This window comes from Aethina tumida, chromosome 1 (genome assembly GCF_024364675.1).
Source record: "Aethina tumida isolate Nest 87 chromosome 1, icAetTumi1.1, whole genome shotgun sequence".
Classification (NCBI taxonomy): Eukaryota; Metazoa; Arthropoda; class Insecta; order Coleoptera; family Nitidulidae; genus Aethina; species Aethina tumida.
In genome coordinates this window covers 58,807,630-58,823,334 of record NC_065435.1, presented here as the reverse complement: position 1 = coordinate 58,823,334, position 15,705 = coordinate 58,807,630, and the positions used below count along the sequence as shown (strand labels likewise).

The window sequence follows — 15,705 nt, the reverse complement described above, 5'->3', positions numbered from 1 at the left end:
TTCCAAATCGATTCTTCTGAATCATGCTCCAGGGCAATACATGTCAGTGACAGTATCACTAAACAGAATCATTTAACTTTGCCATAGATAAAGAATACCTAGAAGTGTTTTTTTGTGGTGATTTCGTAGAAAGTGATATAAAAATTATGAATTTTGTTTTACTTTTAACCAATCTGTATGGTTTATACTCTACTATTATTATACTTTCATTCATTCTACCACTCAAGAACTTTCAAAGTTCCACTTAAAAAATATGTTAACAGTAACAAATGTTCTTTATTAATTCATTATGGGTAAACATAATAAGTATAATAATAAATTATTAATTCAATTCTACAATTACAAACATCAAAGTTCTTTTTTCTTTTTAGACTTCGGATAATGTTCTGTTTCCAAATTGATAGGCCTTTTAAATGGTCGATCTCTGCCACCAAATCGTAATTGACCAGATTCTTTCTTTCCACCAAACCCACCTCCCAATCGTCTTGGCACCCAACCTTTCAATAGTCGTTCACATTCAAAATCAACAAATATTTGAAAACCATCTATTACCATTTTGTTGGCATGTTTATAAGCCTCAACAGCAGACTCTTCTAAGTCATACTCCAGAAATGCATATCCTTTTGGTAAACCAGTCACAATATCTTTAACTAATCGGAGACGTTTAATTTTACCATAACAGGAAAAAATATCAAGAATTGTTTCTTTGGTGATTCTGTAGCTGAGTCGGCTGATAAAAATTGTGCACTCTGGTTTACCTTTTACATGTCTGTTTGGTTTATACTCAGCTAACAATGCCCTTTCAATCCCCTTGTCGTGGGGCTCAATATCGGTGCCGTCTATTGAACCAATCTGGATGGGGTCGTAATATTTTGCATATTTGGACCACTCGTTTTTTCTTTCCTAAAATTTTAACAATATAAATTATTAACTATTCAGTAATATTATTATTATAAAACTTACGTCTTCCATCGTGTATACAGGAGGAGGTGGAACTGTTAACTCGAGACTAGAAAACACTTACTTGTGGTTCTTCTGTACCTGTTAACCTGTCAAAGCAACCAAAACAACAAAATGTGACATTCTGAAACAATACTTAACTGCCACCTGTGTACGATGTTTAAAATGAACATTGTTTATTGATTTGTAACCTCAAAATGACTGAGTTGTCAAATTCCCAAAATAGTAAAATTATGGATGATAGCAAAGGAACTCCTGAAAGTGACTTCAGTATAGAATGTTTTCAGAATTACACAGCTCCTGAAGTATTCATTCAAGGTCTTGCCGGAATTGTCGATCAACAAGATGTGGAATCAATGATACGAGCCCAAAAACAAATGTAAACAAACACTTAACTATAAACTCAAAAATCTTAAATTTGTGTTGGTTGTAGGTTACAGAGATTTGAGAAGACCAATGAAATGTTAACAAATTGCAATGCATTAAGTGCATCAAGATTGAAATCAGTGGGACCCGAGTTCAAACGCCACAGTCAGATATTGTTAGAAGTAAAAAAAGATTTAGACTGTATATTTAAAAAAATTAGACTTATCAAATCTAAACTGTCAACACAATTTCCTGAAGCTTTTGCAGAGGCTGCCAGAAGCAGTTTTGCAGAGGAATGCCAAGAGGATGAAGAAATTCAGTATAAAGATAAAAAACTGAAAAACACTCAGACTGATATAAAAAAGGATGATGCATTGGAAAATAGAAGAAGCCTTCATATAAAAACAAATGAATCAGAGCTAGTCGATGTTAGTCGAAGAGCTTCAAAGTAAAATAAAATTATTATTATTATATAATACATTTTTTTATTGGTGTAAGACAAAATAACAAATATATAATATATATCGTTATCTGGTGGATGTATTTTAATTTATATTCCTCGACTATTCACTTTCCTAAGACTGTTTATAAAGAAAATTTGTTTTAGATAGGCAGAATGTCTTCTAATTATTAGTAATTTATTCTGATTCTTAAGTGCAAGGATTATTTCAAAAATATACAAAATGAACAAAAAATGTTTATTATTACAAAAATAAAATTAGTTCTGTAAAACTAAATAACAAATATGTGATATAACATTATATTTTAGTATTTATTTTTTAGAAAAACAGTATAAAAAAAAGTTAATTCTGTAAAACTAAATAAGAAGTATTATACCATACATATAATTATTTAGCATATCTTCGTGTATATTCCTCAGCCTTCTTTTTAAATTCATCTGGATCATTTTTGTATTGATTTGCAATATCAACCATCAAAGGATCATCTACATTAGGTTCTTCTATCAAAGTTCTGATAGCAATTAATAAACCCTCCAATCCAATTGTGGGTCTCCAGTTGCCAGAAGGTGGCATTTTAATAAGGTCCAAGCAAATTCTTCCAGCATCATCAATGTTGGGATGGTAAATTCTAGTTTTGAATCTTATTGCAGGAGGAATAAAAGGATATTTCTTTGATATAGTTAGTTCTAACGTGAAAACTCCATCTTTATAAGGAGTATCTGGAGGACCTTCAATTTTTGCTTCCAACACATTTGTACTATCCTCTTTGTAATAAAGACATATTCCCTGTGGAGGATGAGATTGAATTTTCCCTAACTCCCTTTTCAAACGATGCTCTTGCATGTTTACCTTAATTGAATCCAAAGTAACTCTTGAAAAATTTCTATTAGTACTAGTGCACCATAAAAAACATATGATATTCTCCTAAAACTGTATTTACAAGTGAAAAAAGGTTATGTTTTGTATTTGGCGGCAATTAAATGGACAGTGTTGCCACCTGGCGGCGAAAAACATTCAGATAATGCAACGCGATTGGTCGATTTGAATTATTAACATCAAATAAAAAGCATCCGTCACTTGTCAACTTCAATCAACGAACGTTTCCTAACCACTACCAGATCAATTAAAAAATTTTGGTAATTTCGTACGAGTAATGGCCCAAAACGTAAATCCCTTTTTGGAACAACAATCCGGGTCAAACAAACAACCAGATGACTCCAGAAAATTCCAAAATGATAATCACGCTGTCACAAAAAGGTAAGCAAATTGATCTACACAAAAACTCAGAGGAGGTAATGTTAATTCCGTTACAGATTACACAAAGAACTGATGAACCTTATGACATGTCCAGACAAAACTATATCAGCTTTTCCTGATGGAGAAAATCTGTTCAAATGGATTGGTACAATTAGTGGACCCAAAGACACTGTGTATGAAAAGTTGAAGTTCAAGCTCAGTCTACATTTTCCTAATTCCTACCCATATACGGCCCCAACGGTAAAATTTATCACACCTTGTTTTCATCCAAATGTAGACTTAAGTGGTAATATTTGCTTGGACATCTTGAAAGATAAATGGTCGGCATTATATGATGTGAGGACTATATTGCTTTCAATTCAGGCTTTGTTAGGTGAACCAAATAATGATAGCCCCTTAAATGTATTGGCTGCAGAAAAATGGACCAATCAGGATGATTACAAGAAGCATGTATTAGAAATGTATAATAATGAGAGTGAAAAGTGATTTATTGTTGTAGGTATATTTATGTAAATTCTTTGTTAACATTTCTCTGAACTTGATGCTAGATTTTATTAAATACACTACATAAATTAGTTTTACATTAAATTTTATCCTCAGACTCGAATTAGAATAATATGGCTAGTGTATTTAATGAGATTTATTTATTAGACTGCATTATTTTTATTATTACAATTTATTTATAGTTTTGAATTGTGTGCAACATTGTAAAAATAAATTGAAAACTCAATTATGATTTTATTTGTGAATTAAGTGATAACTATAAATTTCTAGTGTAATTGATTTACTAGACTGGATTATTGTTGTACTTACTATTTTCATTATTGTATACATTGATTGTTTTGAATTCAAAATAGAATATGATCAAATTTTAAATTCTATTTAAGAAAAAGTGAAAATTATGGTGTATAAAATTTCTGCAAAAACTTGTACTTACTAAACTTTTTACAAATAAATAATATTAATTTCTATGTAGAAAGTTTGAAAATAAAATTAAAACCTATTTATGTATTTTATTTAGTATATTAATATTGCAACTTTTAATATTCATTAAAATAACAGCAAATTTTATTAAATATAAATTTCGATATGTTACAAAAGGATCCAAGATACATTTTTTTAAATAAAATAACTAAAAACTTATTAGTAGAATTGTAAAATGAATTTTTGGTAAATTACAGTAAAAAGTAATTTCTCAATAAATTGTCTTGTTTTTAATCGATTTAAAATTAATATTTTATTTAAAATAATAATTTCTTAATCATTAATTTGGATCAAAACTAGATATATCTTGATAGTATTTTGAAATAAAATTGTAAAATTGAAATTTATACCAGAAAAATTTGTTATTTCATAATTATAATAAAACTGGCAATGTACAGGTCATTCAACATCCTTAAAAAATAAAATTTACTGACAATATTTGTGTATGTGTATTATAATAAATATTTAATGCACTTAGATTTTATTTTTTCGTAATTAGTAATAAAAAATATATAAGATTTTGAAAAGCACAAAATAAAATAAAAAAAAATTACTAATGCATTAATAAAAATTTATACAATTATATATTCTAGGAATGTGAAATAACAAATTGTCAGTGAATTACAATGAATTTTAGCCCAATGAAAAATCTATAGTTTATTTGAACCATTTAATGGAAATATTTCTTATGTACATAATAAATATTTAACATAACTAAAAGAAATAAAATAATGGATTAAATATACACATGAATGACTAGGATTAAATAATAGTTAAAATAAAGATTAGTAAAATTGTGATGCCTTCAAAAATTGATATATCATAAAGCTGTTTATTTCTTTGATATGCATCAGCTGTGTAGACTGCGTTTTTTGAATATTATAATCTGTTCAATCTTGAATATTGTAATCTTGTTAAATGCCTCTTATTAAAATTCGCAATAACATCCTGAAATGTATCTAGAACATTAAAATACAGACTTTCAAGAAAATCTTAAAATATAAATTGTAAAATTTATGGGAATTCATAGAAACTAATTGAAAAAATAAATTATTTGTATATCTACTAATAGACTAAGAGTTACAGTGCAAAGAAAAATCTATTTTTTATCTGAAATAACTTTTTAATTGGAATATTTGTTATATACACAATAAATATTTGGCTTACAACTAAAATAATAAATAAAATGATGGCGTAAAACAGACATGAATGACTAGGATTTCACAATAATTAAAATAAAGATTAGCAAAATTGTGGTGGCAGCTAAAACTAATATAGCACACATCTTTCTGTTCTTTCTTTGATATGCATCAGCCTTTTGGAGCTGTTTGAATCCCTCATACACACTAATTTGTGTTTGTTCAATGTTGTAATCTATTCGATCTAGAACTGTTCCTTGATCAGTTACCATTTGACTCAAATCTTTGAAAATTTCATTAAGATCCACAATAGATTTAACAATGGCATTAACTTCTTGTTCACGCTCTTGAGCAAATCTAGTATTTTCTTCTTCTAACATTAACAATTGTTGCTGTGTCATTTGTTTGGAGTTGATGAAATAATTATCTATTTCTTCAGATTCCTGGTTGTAAAAATCATCCATTTCTATTTGATTATCAAAATATATTTTTGAACGGTCTTCCCTAGATTGAATCTGTCTTAAATAACTATTCTGTGTTGATCGGAATGTAGTGGATAATTCTTGTAATGCAGTGGCTAAAGAATGGTACACATTAACAGTAAGTCTTTGTTCTTTTTGTACACCTAAAAAGTTACAAAATTTTTTCTCATATTCTAAATGTATCAACATTATATCTACCATCAGCAGAATGGCTCCTGATAATTTGTACAAGTCTATGACATTCATTGAACATTCTTGTGATTTCATGAACACAATTTTCTATTGCAATTTCATCATCAGAGCTTTCATCAAACGTTGGTCTGTGCAAGTGTCGGGAATGTAACAGCTTTAAATCATTGATTTTTGCTTTCAGTTTTGGCAAAATCATTTGTGCCTTCTCCAGATAGTCTATCCATATTGGAGGCATTCGATTATCATTTTTATCAAGAAGGCCCTCTTCTAAATCATTTAAAGATACCAAATGCATCCTTTCGGAATCCTCCTACAATCAAATTGGAAATAAACAAGCGAAAATTGCCATATGAGAAAACCAAAATTGGTTTGATGTGTTGGAAACTTGCCTGATCAGGATATATGTGTCTGCTGCGTATTGCATTATTTCTCATTAAGAGAAATACGTCCGTTAAGCTTCTTGTTGCCATTTTAAACTATTTTGTGTATTTAAATAAAAAATTCAATGAAATACCTCATACATGACGTTTCACTGTTTATGTGTAAGTGACTTCAGACACAACCTCTATTGTAAACGTCAAAGTAAATAAATTTATAGATTTTTTCAAAAATAAGAGCTATTATGAAAATTTTGTTACAATCATTCATATAAGTGTTACATTAAGTATATCGGAAATATCAAATTTTGATTAAATATTTTAGGTAATTTATACACGAGTGTGTCTGTCATTGACATATGGTAGGTTAAAAATAAATTCCCTGCTGCGTTTGTCAGAAAAAATCAAATATTATGTATAAGTATATATATATAAGCATGTATTTATATTCTCATGACAAGATCTGATGAGCCTGAAAACGTGGGGACTAAATTAAGATGTATATAATAATATCTCGAATATATTAGTGGTTAATGGATAGTTGGTGTGACAACTTCTTCAAATGAATCTCACAAATGAGGTAACACAATGGAAATTTATTGCCAATTTTAGAAGTTGAGTGATAATTAAGTGCCAAATGTCTAGTGAAATGACTATTTTATACCAAACAAAAATGCGTAATGTAGCCAGAGATGAGATTGATCGAATACCTTCAAAAGACAGAGCAACATACTGGGATATAGTTGGTTTTGTTATATCCATAGCAAGCCACTTAATTGATGTGATTTTTGATGTTAATTTGGCTTACAGATATTACATTGCAAGTAATTTAGGATACTTTTTTACCACACTAGCCTTTATTCTTATACCAGCTTTCATTAACACTGCCTTCAGCATTCGAATGTATGTATTAGATAATGAGAACAAGAACAGACACCATACTTTAACCAAGAGATTTACAAGACAAAGTGTATGTTATATCATTGTCTTGTTATTTCAACTGGCACCAGTTTTACGATATTTTGATGCCTTGAAGTATGCTTGGAAATCTAAGAAAGCTGAATTGGCCAAAGATGCAGAGAATCAAAGGAAATATTATGAGTTGATGGTCAAGGAAGATTCAGATGTGGCCCTATTGAGAGTTCTAGAGTGTTTTTTAGAAGCAGCTCCCCAACAGATACTACAATTGACAATCATATTTATTAGTCATGGAATGAATCCAACTGGAACACTTAATAGTATGTATAACAATAACTGTTGTTTTTAAACATCTTATAAAATCGTTTTTAGTAATCCATCAGTATCTTTCAATTGGAAGTTCATTTGCTAGCATGGCTTGGTCTATGGCATCTTACCAAAGACTGTTGAGAGTCTCTTTAAAAAATAAAAATAACATTTCTTGGAAGGGCACAATAGTTCAATTTCTGTGGCATTGTCTTGTAACAGGTGAGCAATAGAATATTATTCATACCAATAATTTATGACTCATTTCTGGCATTCATACAATTAATTATTAATAATGTATTTGTGCAGTGTCAAGGATATTGTGCATCAGTGTCATTGCATCAGTATATCCTGTCTACACAATTCTGGTTATCATTGTACATTGGTTTGTGATGACTCTGTGGCTGTGCTCAAGTCAGCCAAGCAACTTTTGTGGCCACAACAAGCTGTACGATTTTCTGTTTTTCACTATCTTCGGAGCCGTGAATGTTTTCACCCATGTGGTTCTAGTGGATGGTCCAACATTCTGTAAATACACAATATTCTATTTATTGTTGTTTGCAGAAAACACCATGGCAACCGTAATTTGGATTTTAAGCGCGGATGACGAGTTAAGAAATACAGAATATTTCCAACCAATTATTTATGCAAACGTTATACCTTATTTAGTGGGGATTGCTTTCATGATTTTGTATTACAAATTCTTTCACCCAACAACAAGTTGCAAACCCCCACCTCCTGAAGTTGCAAATAGTTAACATGGATAGGAAAATTTTAGGTAATTTTAAAATATGTGATAGATTGGGCCTTTAGAAGTACTTATTCCTTTGGCAATCTCATTTATGTAATCTACTTTGGAGAGGACATTAATTTTTAAAGGGTTTTTTTGTCATTTGTATATTATATATATATTTAAAAAAAAAACTTGCATGGTTGAAGTGTAAATTTGCGTATGAAATGGATGAATGTAATACTTTTTGAAGTTTGTTAGTATTGTGTATTGAATATTTTTTATTTGTAGCACAATTTAAGATATACATAATGACTTTTGGAAAGAACTAAACTTTTTAATAATTGTGGATATTATTTGGTTAACAAAAGTATCATTATCAAGTATGCTGAATTTCATCTATATACATTTTTTAATGTCTATTCTGATTGAATAAGTAAATGAGTTGATTGGCACATAAATTGTATGATATTAGTCAGATGGTATGGGCAATTATTAATTTGCTATGCTCTCTAACTATTATCAGACAGTTCATGTGTTACTTGACTCATTAAAATATTTTCTATGTTGTTGACTTCTGATTATATAAATTACACCCAAATATAAAATTATTGTCCTCCTGTTCATTCGTCAGACAAAAAGTATATCATAGTTAAAATACTCAGTACGTTTTTGTTTTCCTTATATGAATCTATTTTTAATTATATTGAAAAACTACTTTCTGTTACCATGAAAGCTATTTATTTGTACTTTTAAGAAATTGGTACATGACAATAATTTTTTTTCATATTCTCTTATTTATCTAAATAAGTAAGCACATATGGATTGTTTTAGGTACCATAAATTCTGTTAGTATCGAATTCAGTGAAACTAAAATTTTATTTTATAAATTTGTACTAGTTTTTATTTAAAAAATGCCATTAAAAACTTGTATATAATTACAAATGTTTACATCGATTTTATTCATAAAGTAACTGAGAAACTTACTTCAATTTAATTTATTTATTTAGAAAACGTTTTCTCTTAAATGTTCTGAATCTCAAGCGAATAATTATTACCTTTTTAACTATCATGAACACTACCAAAAGATATAAAAGGCTGTTTGGTGTCTTAAATATACAATTTTGTATGTGAATTTTTCTATAATTATACAATATCCAAAAATAAATGTACTCAAAAATATCAGTGCTTAAAATCTCAACAAATACGAGATCTGTATGCAAATATGTTGGTTGATATTTTAAGCAGTTCTAAATAGTGCAATAATGTGATATTCCTTTTATGTAAATCAAAATTTCAATGACCGTTTTTATGAAAAAACCCACATGTTCTTTTTGTGGATCAAATTTAGAGTTAGTCATTGCAATTTTGAATATATTCCTGAACATGTTTCCCATGATATTATATTACAATTCATTAATTAATTTATTTAAAAGTGATTAAAATATTCATTCAAATAGTTAGGTAGCAAATATTTATTTATTGTAATTATTAATTTTACCTGGTGATAACATAATTTAAATATTTATCAAGAATTGTTGAAGACTGACATATGAAATTCAGTTATCTAAATGACAATAGTAACTGCATAATTATATGCAAATCGTCATAGGCTATCATTATATAAATCATGTTCATTTTCAATTATAAATTTGTTTTCCTTAACTATGCTTTAAATTGAAATTGTATTACAGATTGTGTAGAAATCTCATAAACCCTTTGTAAAACCAACGTACTTCCTAGTCTTTTTGATCTAAAATATTATGCTCAAAATTAATGTAATGTCCTATGATATACAAAATTTTTAAATAAATTTTAATACTAATTTTCGTTTTATTACTTTTATTAAATTTATAAAATATATTGTATATTTACAAAATAATTTAATTTTTTACATAGGAGTTAGTAACTAGGACCATCATCCAAGTTGTCATCTTCATCTTCATAATCTTCCCCATTATCAAAGTAATTTTTAGCATAATCGGTGCCATCATCCATTTCTTCATCTGGATCTTCATCCATCATTTCTTCATCATCAAGATCATCGGTCTCCTTGCTCTTTGTTATGTCAATATCACCAGATTTTGCTTCCATCTTTTCTAATGCCGTTAACCTGCAGTAATTCCAATTCAGAACAGAAACTTTTATGTAATTCATTACTTACCTATCATTAATATTAATATTTTTAATAACCTTCTGGGTGCCTGCCTTTTTAGCCAACATTTTTGGTCTCAGTTCAGAGGGGAACAATGACCAATTATATTTTTCTTTGGGGACCTGAGCTATCAGTTCATTTTCATTTGATTGTGTTTGAGGCATCTTTAAATATGATGAAGACAACTGCATGTGGTCAATAAAATCTTGTTTTAAAATAAGCAAATATTCTAATTCAACTGATTTCTAAAATAAAGAATATTTTAAAAGATTCATTTTTTAAATAATTGGGATACTTACAGGTAAAGGTACAGGTCTTTTATCTAGCAAGGGATATAGAGGAGGTGGTTGAGTTACCAACCCTGGTGTTGATTCATTGGTTCCAACACCCAGACTATTTAATTGTTCCCTATTAAATGATTTTGTAACGCCACCCCGTCCACCCCTACCTCCTCTACCGCCCCGACTCATTTTGTAAGTTCAAGCCTTTTTAGACCATCAGAAAGTCCTTTGATTTCTTCCTGTTCCTTCTCAAAGATATCCTAAAATCACAATCGTAAGCCACTTATGCTGTAAACAAATTATACTAGTACATTTACCGGGTCGTAAATAACTTTTATTATTAATGAACAACTTGGACAAGTAGCAACCTCTTCACCAGCTAACAGTTCTTCCTAAAATATCATTCTTATTCATTGGTATTAATGTAACCTTAAATATTTGCCTTAGATATTTGAAATCTGTCGCCGCAAGGACATGGATAATAATAGATTTCTTCCTCTTCGTCGTAATCAAAGTCTTCTATTTCTACTTCGTCGTGAAAAATACTCATAACTAGAGGGATGTTTTAATAAACTAAATGAATACAAAATGAGTCAATTACATTCCTGTTTTGAAATTTGAAATGTCAAAAACACGAGGTGATGGTTTGTGAAATCTCACGAGTAGATGGAGCTGATTACAGAATTCTCCATTGCTTTGTAACTTTTTAACATAACTAAAAATTATATAAATTAAGTTTGATTAAATGCAATAGAATATAACAATATAAATGATACATATATTTATATATTCACTTCACAATCAGAAGAATTAATTATTGAATTTATAAACAAAGAATATGTGAATTGAAAATGTTTGCTAATTATAGACGTCGAAATTTATTGGTAAATAAAATGTTGCATATATTTAATAACACAAAACATTAATATCTATAGTTTCAGGGTATTGCAATACATAGTGTAAATACATATTAATAACATCAGATTAATGAGCGGACAGAGCTGCACTAATAGCTTTCTAATTGAGAGGTATCGGATTATGAGCATCATCGCTAATAGTTAGTGGCAAATTATCATTAGATTCGAATTATAATTCATTTTTGATGTGTCAATTATCAATTTTGCTCAAACCTGTTACGCAATTGAATCGTTTTTGTGTTTATTTGACGAGTTGGATATGGTAGGTATAGCATGTGAGATAAATCTCATTAAGTACAAATTAGTACGGGGTAAATTTAATTTTGGCCCCTATGTTAAAACAATGATAGATCCTCGTATAAGCCTCACTTTGCAATTGCACTGTTATTTATTGCCTGTTAATCAGAATTTGAACGCGAAATTGAAATTGGCACGAAACATGATTAAGCATCATTCATTGTAAGTCGAATGACACTGGTCGGAATATTTTTAGAGATGTTTATTAACAGTGAAAGGGGGTCTTGCTAATTCAATCTTGCCCATTTTGTGTGATTGTGTTTACTCCGTATACCTAACGTAGTTACAGAATTAATGTTATTAGGATCGTCCTCAATTATATGCCTGTGCATTAGGGTGCGGCTGGAATTGGTCCAGGATCACGTGCAACAATTGAAAACAATAAAAATGTCTAAGAGACAACTCTTTATTTAAAATATTTATTTGGTAGTTTTCATAATATTATAATGACTATTATAATTTTCTTTAAATTATTTATCCATATGTCTATGATTGGTTATTTATCACATTTCTAATAGAAAAATAACTATAATAACAAACTGAACTACTTACTAAAGATGAGTATTAAGTGGCATTTTAAGAAAGTATAAATTATCATTAATAGTTTTACTGTTGCCTACGTAAGTTAATGAAAATATATAATAACTTTTTAAAATGTTAAATATTTTAGCTAAAAATCTTTTATTTAATGTAACCTGTTATAATAATATTAATTTACTATTGTTGTTTTAAAATGTATCATAATATTAACACACTATAGGCGGGTAGCAAAATAGTCCAAACTAACTTGTTGAATGACAACAAAAAATAAGAGATAATTCTTTCAGTTCCGTATGTAAACCAATAGAGTAAAATCATCTCACCCCGCTTTTAAAGTACTTACTTTCAAAAAGGTAAAAATTACCCGGCCCGCTAACAATTAACAATTCTCGAGACGGGTATTTTTACTCGACCCGCTTATAGTGTGTTAATAATACATAACAGTATATTCTTATTCCATAAAATGTTAATTAAGCTGAACATAAATACAACAACTTTAAATTTAAAAGGGAATGATCAAATCTGTGCTATTTAAGTTGAAATTAACACTTTGAATAATATCCTTTTTGTTTTATAATTTTGACCCATCCCCGTGGCATTTGTAAGTCTATTGTAAATGTTAAGGCTTTCGTGACCATTGTGTCCATATGTATAGATCTATAAATGCGAACAACTATAGATATACAAGTCTATATTCCTTCCATCTTCTTGAATTGCTATTATGAGTTCATTTAAATTTGTAAAATTTCAACCTCATATTTTTATGGGGTTGATATCTGAAGATTGGGATGGGTGAGGCAAAACAACAATACTTTGGGGTTTCAACCAACCCGTACTCATGTTGAAACACAACTATTAAGAGGATAATTTCTTCAAAATATAGAAGCAAATTGCTGTTTAATATATCCCTGTACATACATAAATCAGTCCACGGGGGTCTACGTCATGAAAATTGAATCATCTCTATTGCATAATTGAACCGGAGGAATATAGATAGCTTGTGTATTCGGAAAAATACATAAGTTTTAATGTTACATAAAATATTACTCATTTGGCCAATAAACATTCCTACCAAAATTAAAGTAAGATTATTAGATAATATTATTTTTGTAGAATACAGTATAAAAGAACATAAGTTAGTGTTATTTACATTTCAAATTAAATAAACTAATAATGGCTATAATATATAACATTTTAGTTCTTTTAATAATGACTACTACTGTATATAGATACTCTATATATTATTATGTAAAAATATATTTTAAGAACTTACACAATACAATAGTACAATAATTTGTAGAAGATTACTAACTGCAATTAATTTTCTGAATTGAATTTATTAATAATTTATTTAATGTTACATATTACGAAAAAAAATATATAATTTAAAATTTTGAACTAAACTGTAGTATTAATATTATGAAGATTTATTTTGAGTCACAGAATAAATATGAACTAACATTAGTATTTATAAAGAGGTATCCAAATATCCTTTTTGTACTTGATATTTATGTGTATGTAAAAAATTCGGGTTTGTTTAGCATTATTTTATACGTAAAAGTAGTGGTTGAAACAAGTTATAATTGAAAGGTGCAGAGGGTTTTGTTGACTGACTGGGTAAAATTTGTTGAGGCACATAGTGATGTATTGCCGTGCTCCTTTGTTTATGGTATCGATTGGACCCCGACTCGAATGAACACAACAAAAGCTGCCCCCGTGAAAAAATGCAGTGCATCATTTCGGTCGGCGGTTCCCGCGCCCAAAACTTTATTAGAAATATTTTCCAACCTCAACAAGTTAATGAGTGCATTCGTCTGTCGGAGTGATAAACGTGGAAATGGCGAAAATCGATCGACTAAACAAGATTAATTGCGATAGACCGCCACCCACCCCCCGGCAGCCCGTGCACCAGAACATGGGAGACGAACAGACACATCCGTCAATCTTGAACGAGATGTTCGTATGCTTGCCCGCTTGAATGATAACCCGTTGCGAGAGTGCGAGCCGGACGACGGAAGTGTTCCGACCGCAAAAATTACTCGCCATTCCACGATGCTTTTAAATAAATAATGATTAACGCGAATGTCCAATCGTGAACGGCCCCCCTGGAGTTCGTCATGTTTTCCGAACTACGTTTTTTCGTTCTACACCGTAAAACGTATTTTTTTATCAAATGTTGGGACCCTTAGAGCGAAATTATTATCAGTTTTCGATGATGATTTTTCAATTAAAAAAAATCCTATCACGAAACAATTTATGTTTTAAAAATTATATCTACCATACATTTTGTCTATATAAACCTATCTATTTTATCTATCTTAATCCATAAAATTTCCATAATTTAATTTAAATATATTAGTTCAATTAACACCAAATTAGAGTATTGTTCTCTTGAATCCTAATAATTTTGATTTAAATTTCAATATATATACACGTAAAAGGCAAAACCTTACTTTCATTTCCTCTAAAACACATTTAAGATCCTTAAATTAAGACTAATGGACGCAGTGACGACGCACTCCGAAAATAATTGGAATTGCTTTAGGAGTTCTTTTTGTTTTTGTTTTCTTTTAAAATGCATTAAATTCATAACTTTTTTTTTTTAAATAAAGTTACCTCAGAACCAAATATCCTTAGTTCGGACTAGAATTAAGTGGACGAATAGTTGACCTAATAATAAAAATTAGTAAATTTTTTCATCCTACTCAGTTAACTAACACTTTAATTGTCTAAATTATAAGATACTGCAGTGATTATAGAATGTGAATTAATCTCGTGAAATACAAAATTATTTTGAATAGTATTATTTATTAAAATCAATATTAAAAAAGGTTGCAGAAGATTCCATCTTACATTGGTCATCTGTTTCGTTTGTTTCACTATTTAAAATGAACCAACCAAAATTTATATACAATTTTGATAATAAAATCAATTTAATTAATTATTATATGTTACATTATGCCAGCTTTGTTTTTTATAATATATATTTCAATGATTAAAAAAGACAAAACCATCCATATCTTCATTTCCTTTAAAACATATTCAGAACTGATAGACGCAGTGACGATGCACTCTAAAAATAATTGAAATGACGTTAGAGGAACTTTTTTAATACCTTTCAAATACATTAGCTCCACAGATAATGTTAACACTAATTTTATACTTTTTTAAGAGCTAATGTTAATAGTAGCTATAACTATTTTATTTAATGTGAACTGTTAAAATAATATTAATGTTGTTTTATACTGTATTCTTAAAACAAATATTTTCTTATTCCAATAATATATACATTTTTCTAAACTAAACATGACATAAATATATTAAGATCAATTTTAACCAACTG

General features: G+C 29.0%; 7 protein-coding genes across 7 annotated transcripts; 3 read left to right on the top strand and 4 right to left on the bottom strand.

The window, feature by feature from the left end:
* Positions 1 to 256: 256 nt before the first annotated feature.
* On the bottom strand, positions 257 to 1,101 carry LOC109602129 (U11/U12 small nuclear ribonucleoprotein 35 kDa protein). The gene is made up of 2 exons (XM_020018459.2): positions 964 to 1,101; positions 257 to 903 (listed from the first exon to the last, which is right to left on the bottom strand). The coding sequence occupies exons 1-2, from the start codon at positions 970 to 972 to the stop codon at positions 349 to 351; spliced, it is 564 nt and encodes a 187-aa protein (XP_019874018.1). The 5' UTR covers positions 973 to 1,101; the 3' UTR covers positions 257 to 348.
* Positions 1,102 to 1,148: 47 nt separating this feature from the next.
* LOC109602128 (kxDL motif-containing protein CG10681) lies at positions 1,149 to 1,863 on the top strand. Its single transcript, XM_020018458.2, has 2 exons — positions 1,149 to 1,339; positions 1,394 to 1,863. Exons 1-2 carry the CDS (start codon positions 1,158 to 1,160, stop codon positions 1,776 to 1,778), a joined length of 567 nt encoding a protein of 188 aa, XP_019874017.1. The 5' UTR covers positions 1,149 to 1,157; the 3' UTR covers positions 1,779 to 1,863.
* A 147-nt stretch (positions 1,864 to 2,010) lies between these two features.
* LOC109602134 (ubiquitin-conjugating enzyme E2 T-like) lies at positions 2,011 to 2,744 on the bottom strand. Its single transcript, XM_020018465.2, has one exon. The coding sequence runs from the start codon at positions 2,628 to 2,630 to the stop codon at positions 2,175 to 2,177; it is 456 nt and encodes a 151-aa protein (XP_019874024.1). The 5' UTR covers positions 2,631 to 2,744; the 3' UTR covers positions 2,011 to 2,174.
* Positions 2,745 to 2,848: 104 nt separating this feature from the next.
* LOC109602130 (probable ubiquitin-conjugating enzyme E2 C) lies at positions 2,849 to 3,774 on the top strand. The gene is made up of 2 exons (XM_020018461.2): positions 2,849 to 3,044; positions 3,101 to 3,774. The coding sequence occupies exons 1-2, from the start codon at positions 2,941 to 2,943 to the stop codon at positions 3,528 to 3,530; spliced, it is 534 nt and encodes a 177-aa protein (XP_019874020.1). The 5' UTR covers positions 2,849 to 2,940; the 3' UTR covers positions 3,531 to 3,774.
* An 885-nt stretch (positions 3,775 to 4,659) lies between these two features.
* Positions 4,660 to 6,390, bottom strand: LOC109602131 (syntaxin-16). The gene is made up of 3 exons (XM_020018462.2): positions 6,231 to 6,390; positions 5,848 to 6,151; positions 4,660 to 5,792 (listed from the first exon to the last, which is right to left on the bottom strand). The coding sequence occupies exons 1-3, from the start codon at positions 6,309 to 6,311 to the stop codon at positions 5,242 to 5,244; spliced, it is 936 nt and encodes a 311-aa protein (XP_019874021.2). The 5' UTR covers positions 6,312 to 6,390; the 3' UTR covers positions 4,660 to 5,241.
* Positions 6,391 to 6,555: 165 nt separating this feature from the next.
* On the top strand, positions 6,556 to 9,997 carry LOC109602126 (XK-related protein 4-like). The gene is made up of 3 exons (XM_020018456.2): positions 6,556 to 7,456; positions 7,509 to 7,664; positions 7,752 to 9,997. The coding sequence occupies exons 1-3, from the start codon at positions 6,856 to 6,858 to the stop codon at positions 8,198 to 8,200; spliced, it is 1,206 nt and encodes a 401-aa protein (XP_019874015.1). The 5' UTR covers positions 6,556 to 6,855; the 3' UTR covers positions 8,201 to 9,997.
* On the bottom strand, positions 9,988 to 11,000 carry LOC109602127 (DNA-directed RNA polymerase III subunit RPC7). Its single transcript, XM_020018457.2, has 4 exons — positions 10,926 to 11,000; positions 10,627 to 10,868; positions 10,337 to 10,572; positions 9,988 to 10,285 (listed from the first exon to the last, which is right to left on the bottom strand). Exons 2-4 carry the CDS (start codon positions 10,795 to 10,797, stop codon positions 10,075 to 10,077), a joined length of 618 nt encoding a protein of 205 aa, XP_019874016.1. The 5' UTR covers positions 10,798 to 10,868; positions 10,926 to 11,000; the 3' UTR covers positions 9,988 to 10,074.
* Positions 11,001 to 15,705: the final 4,705 nt, after the last annotated feature.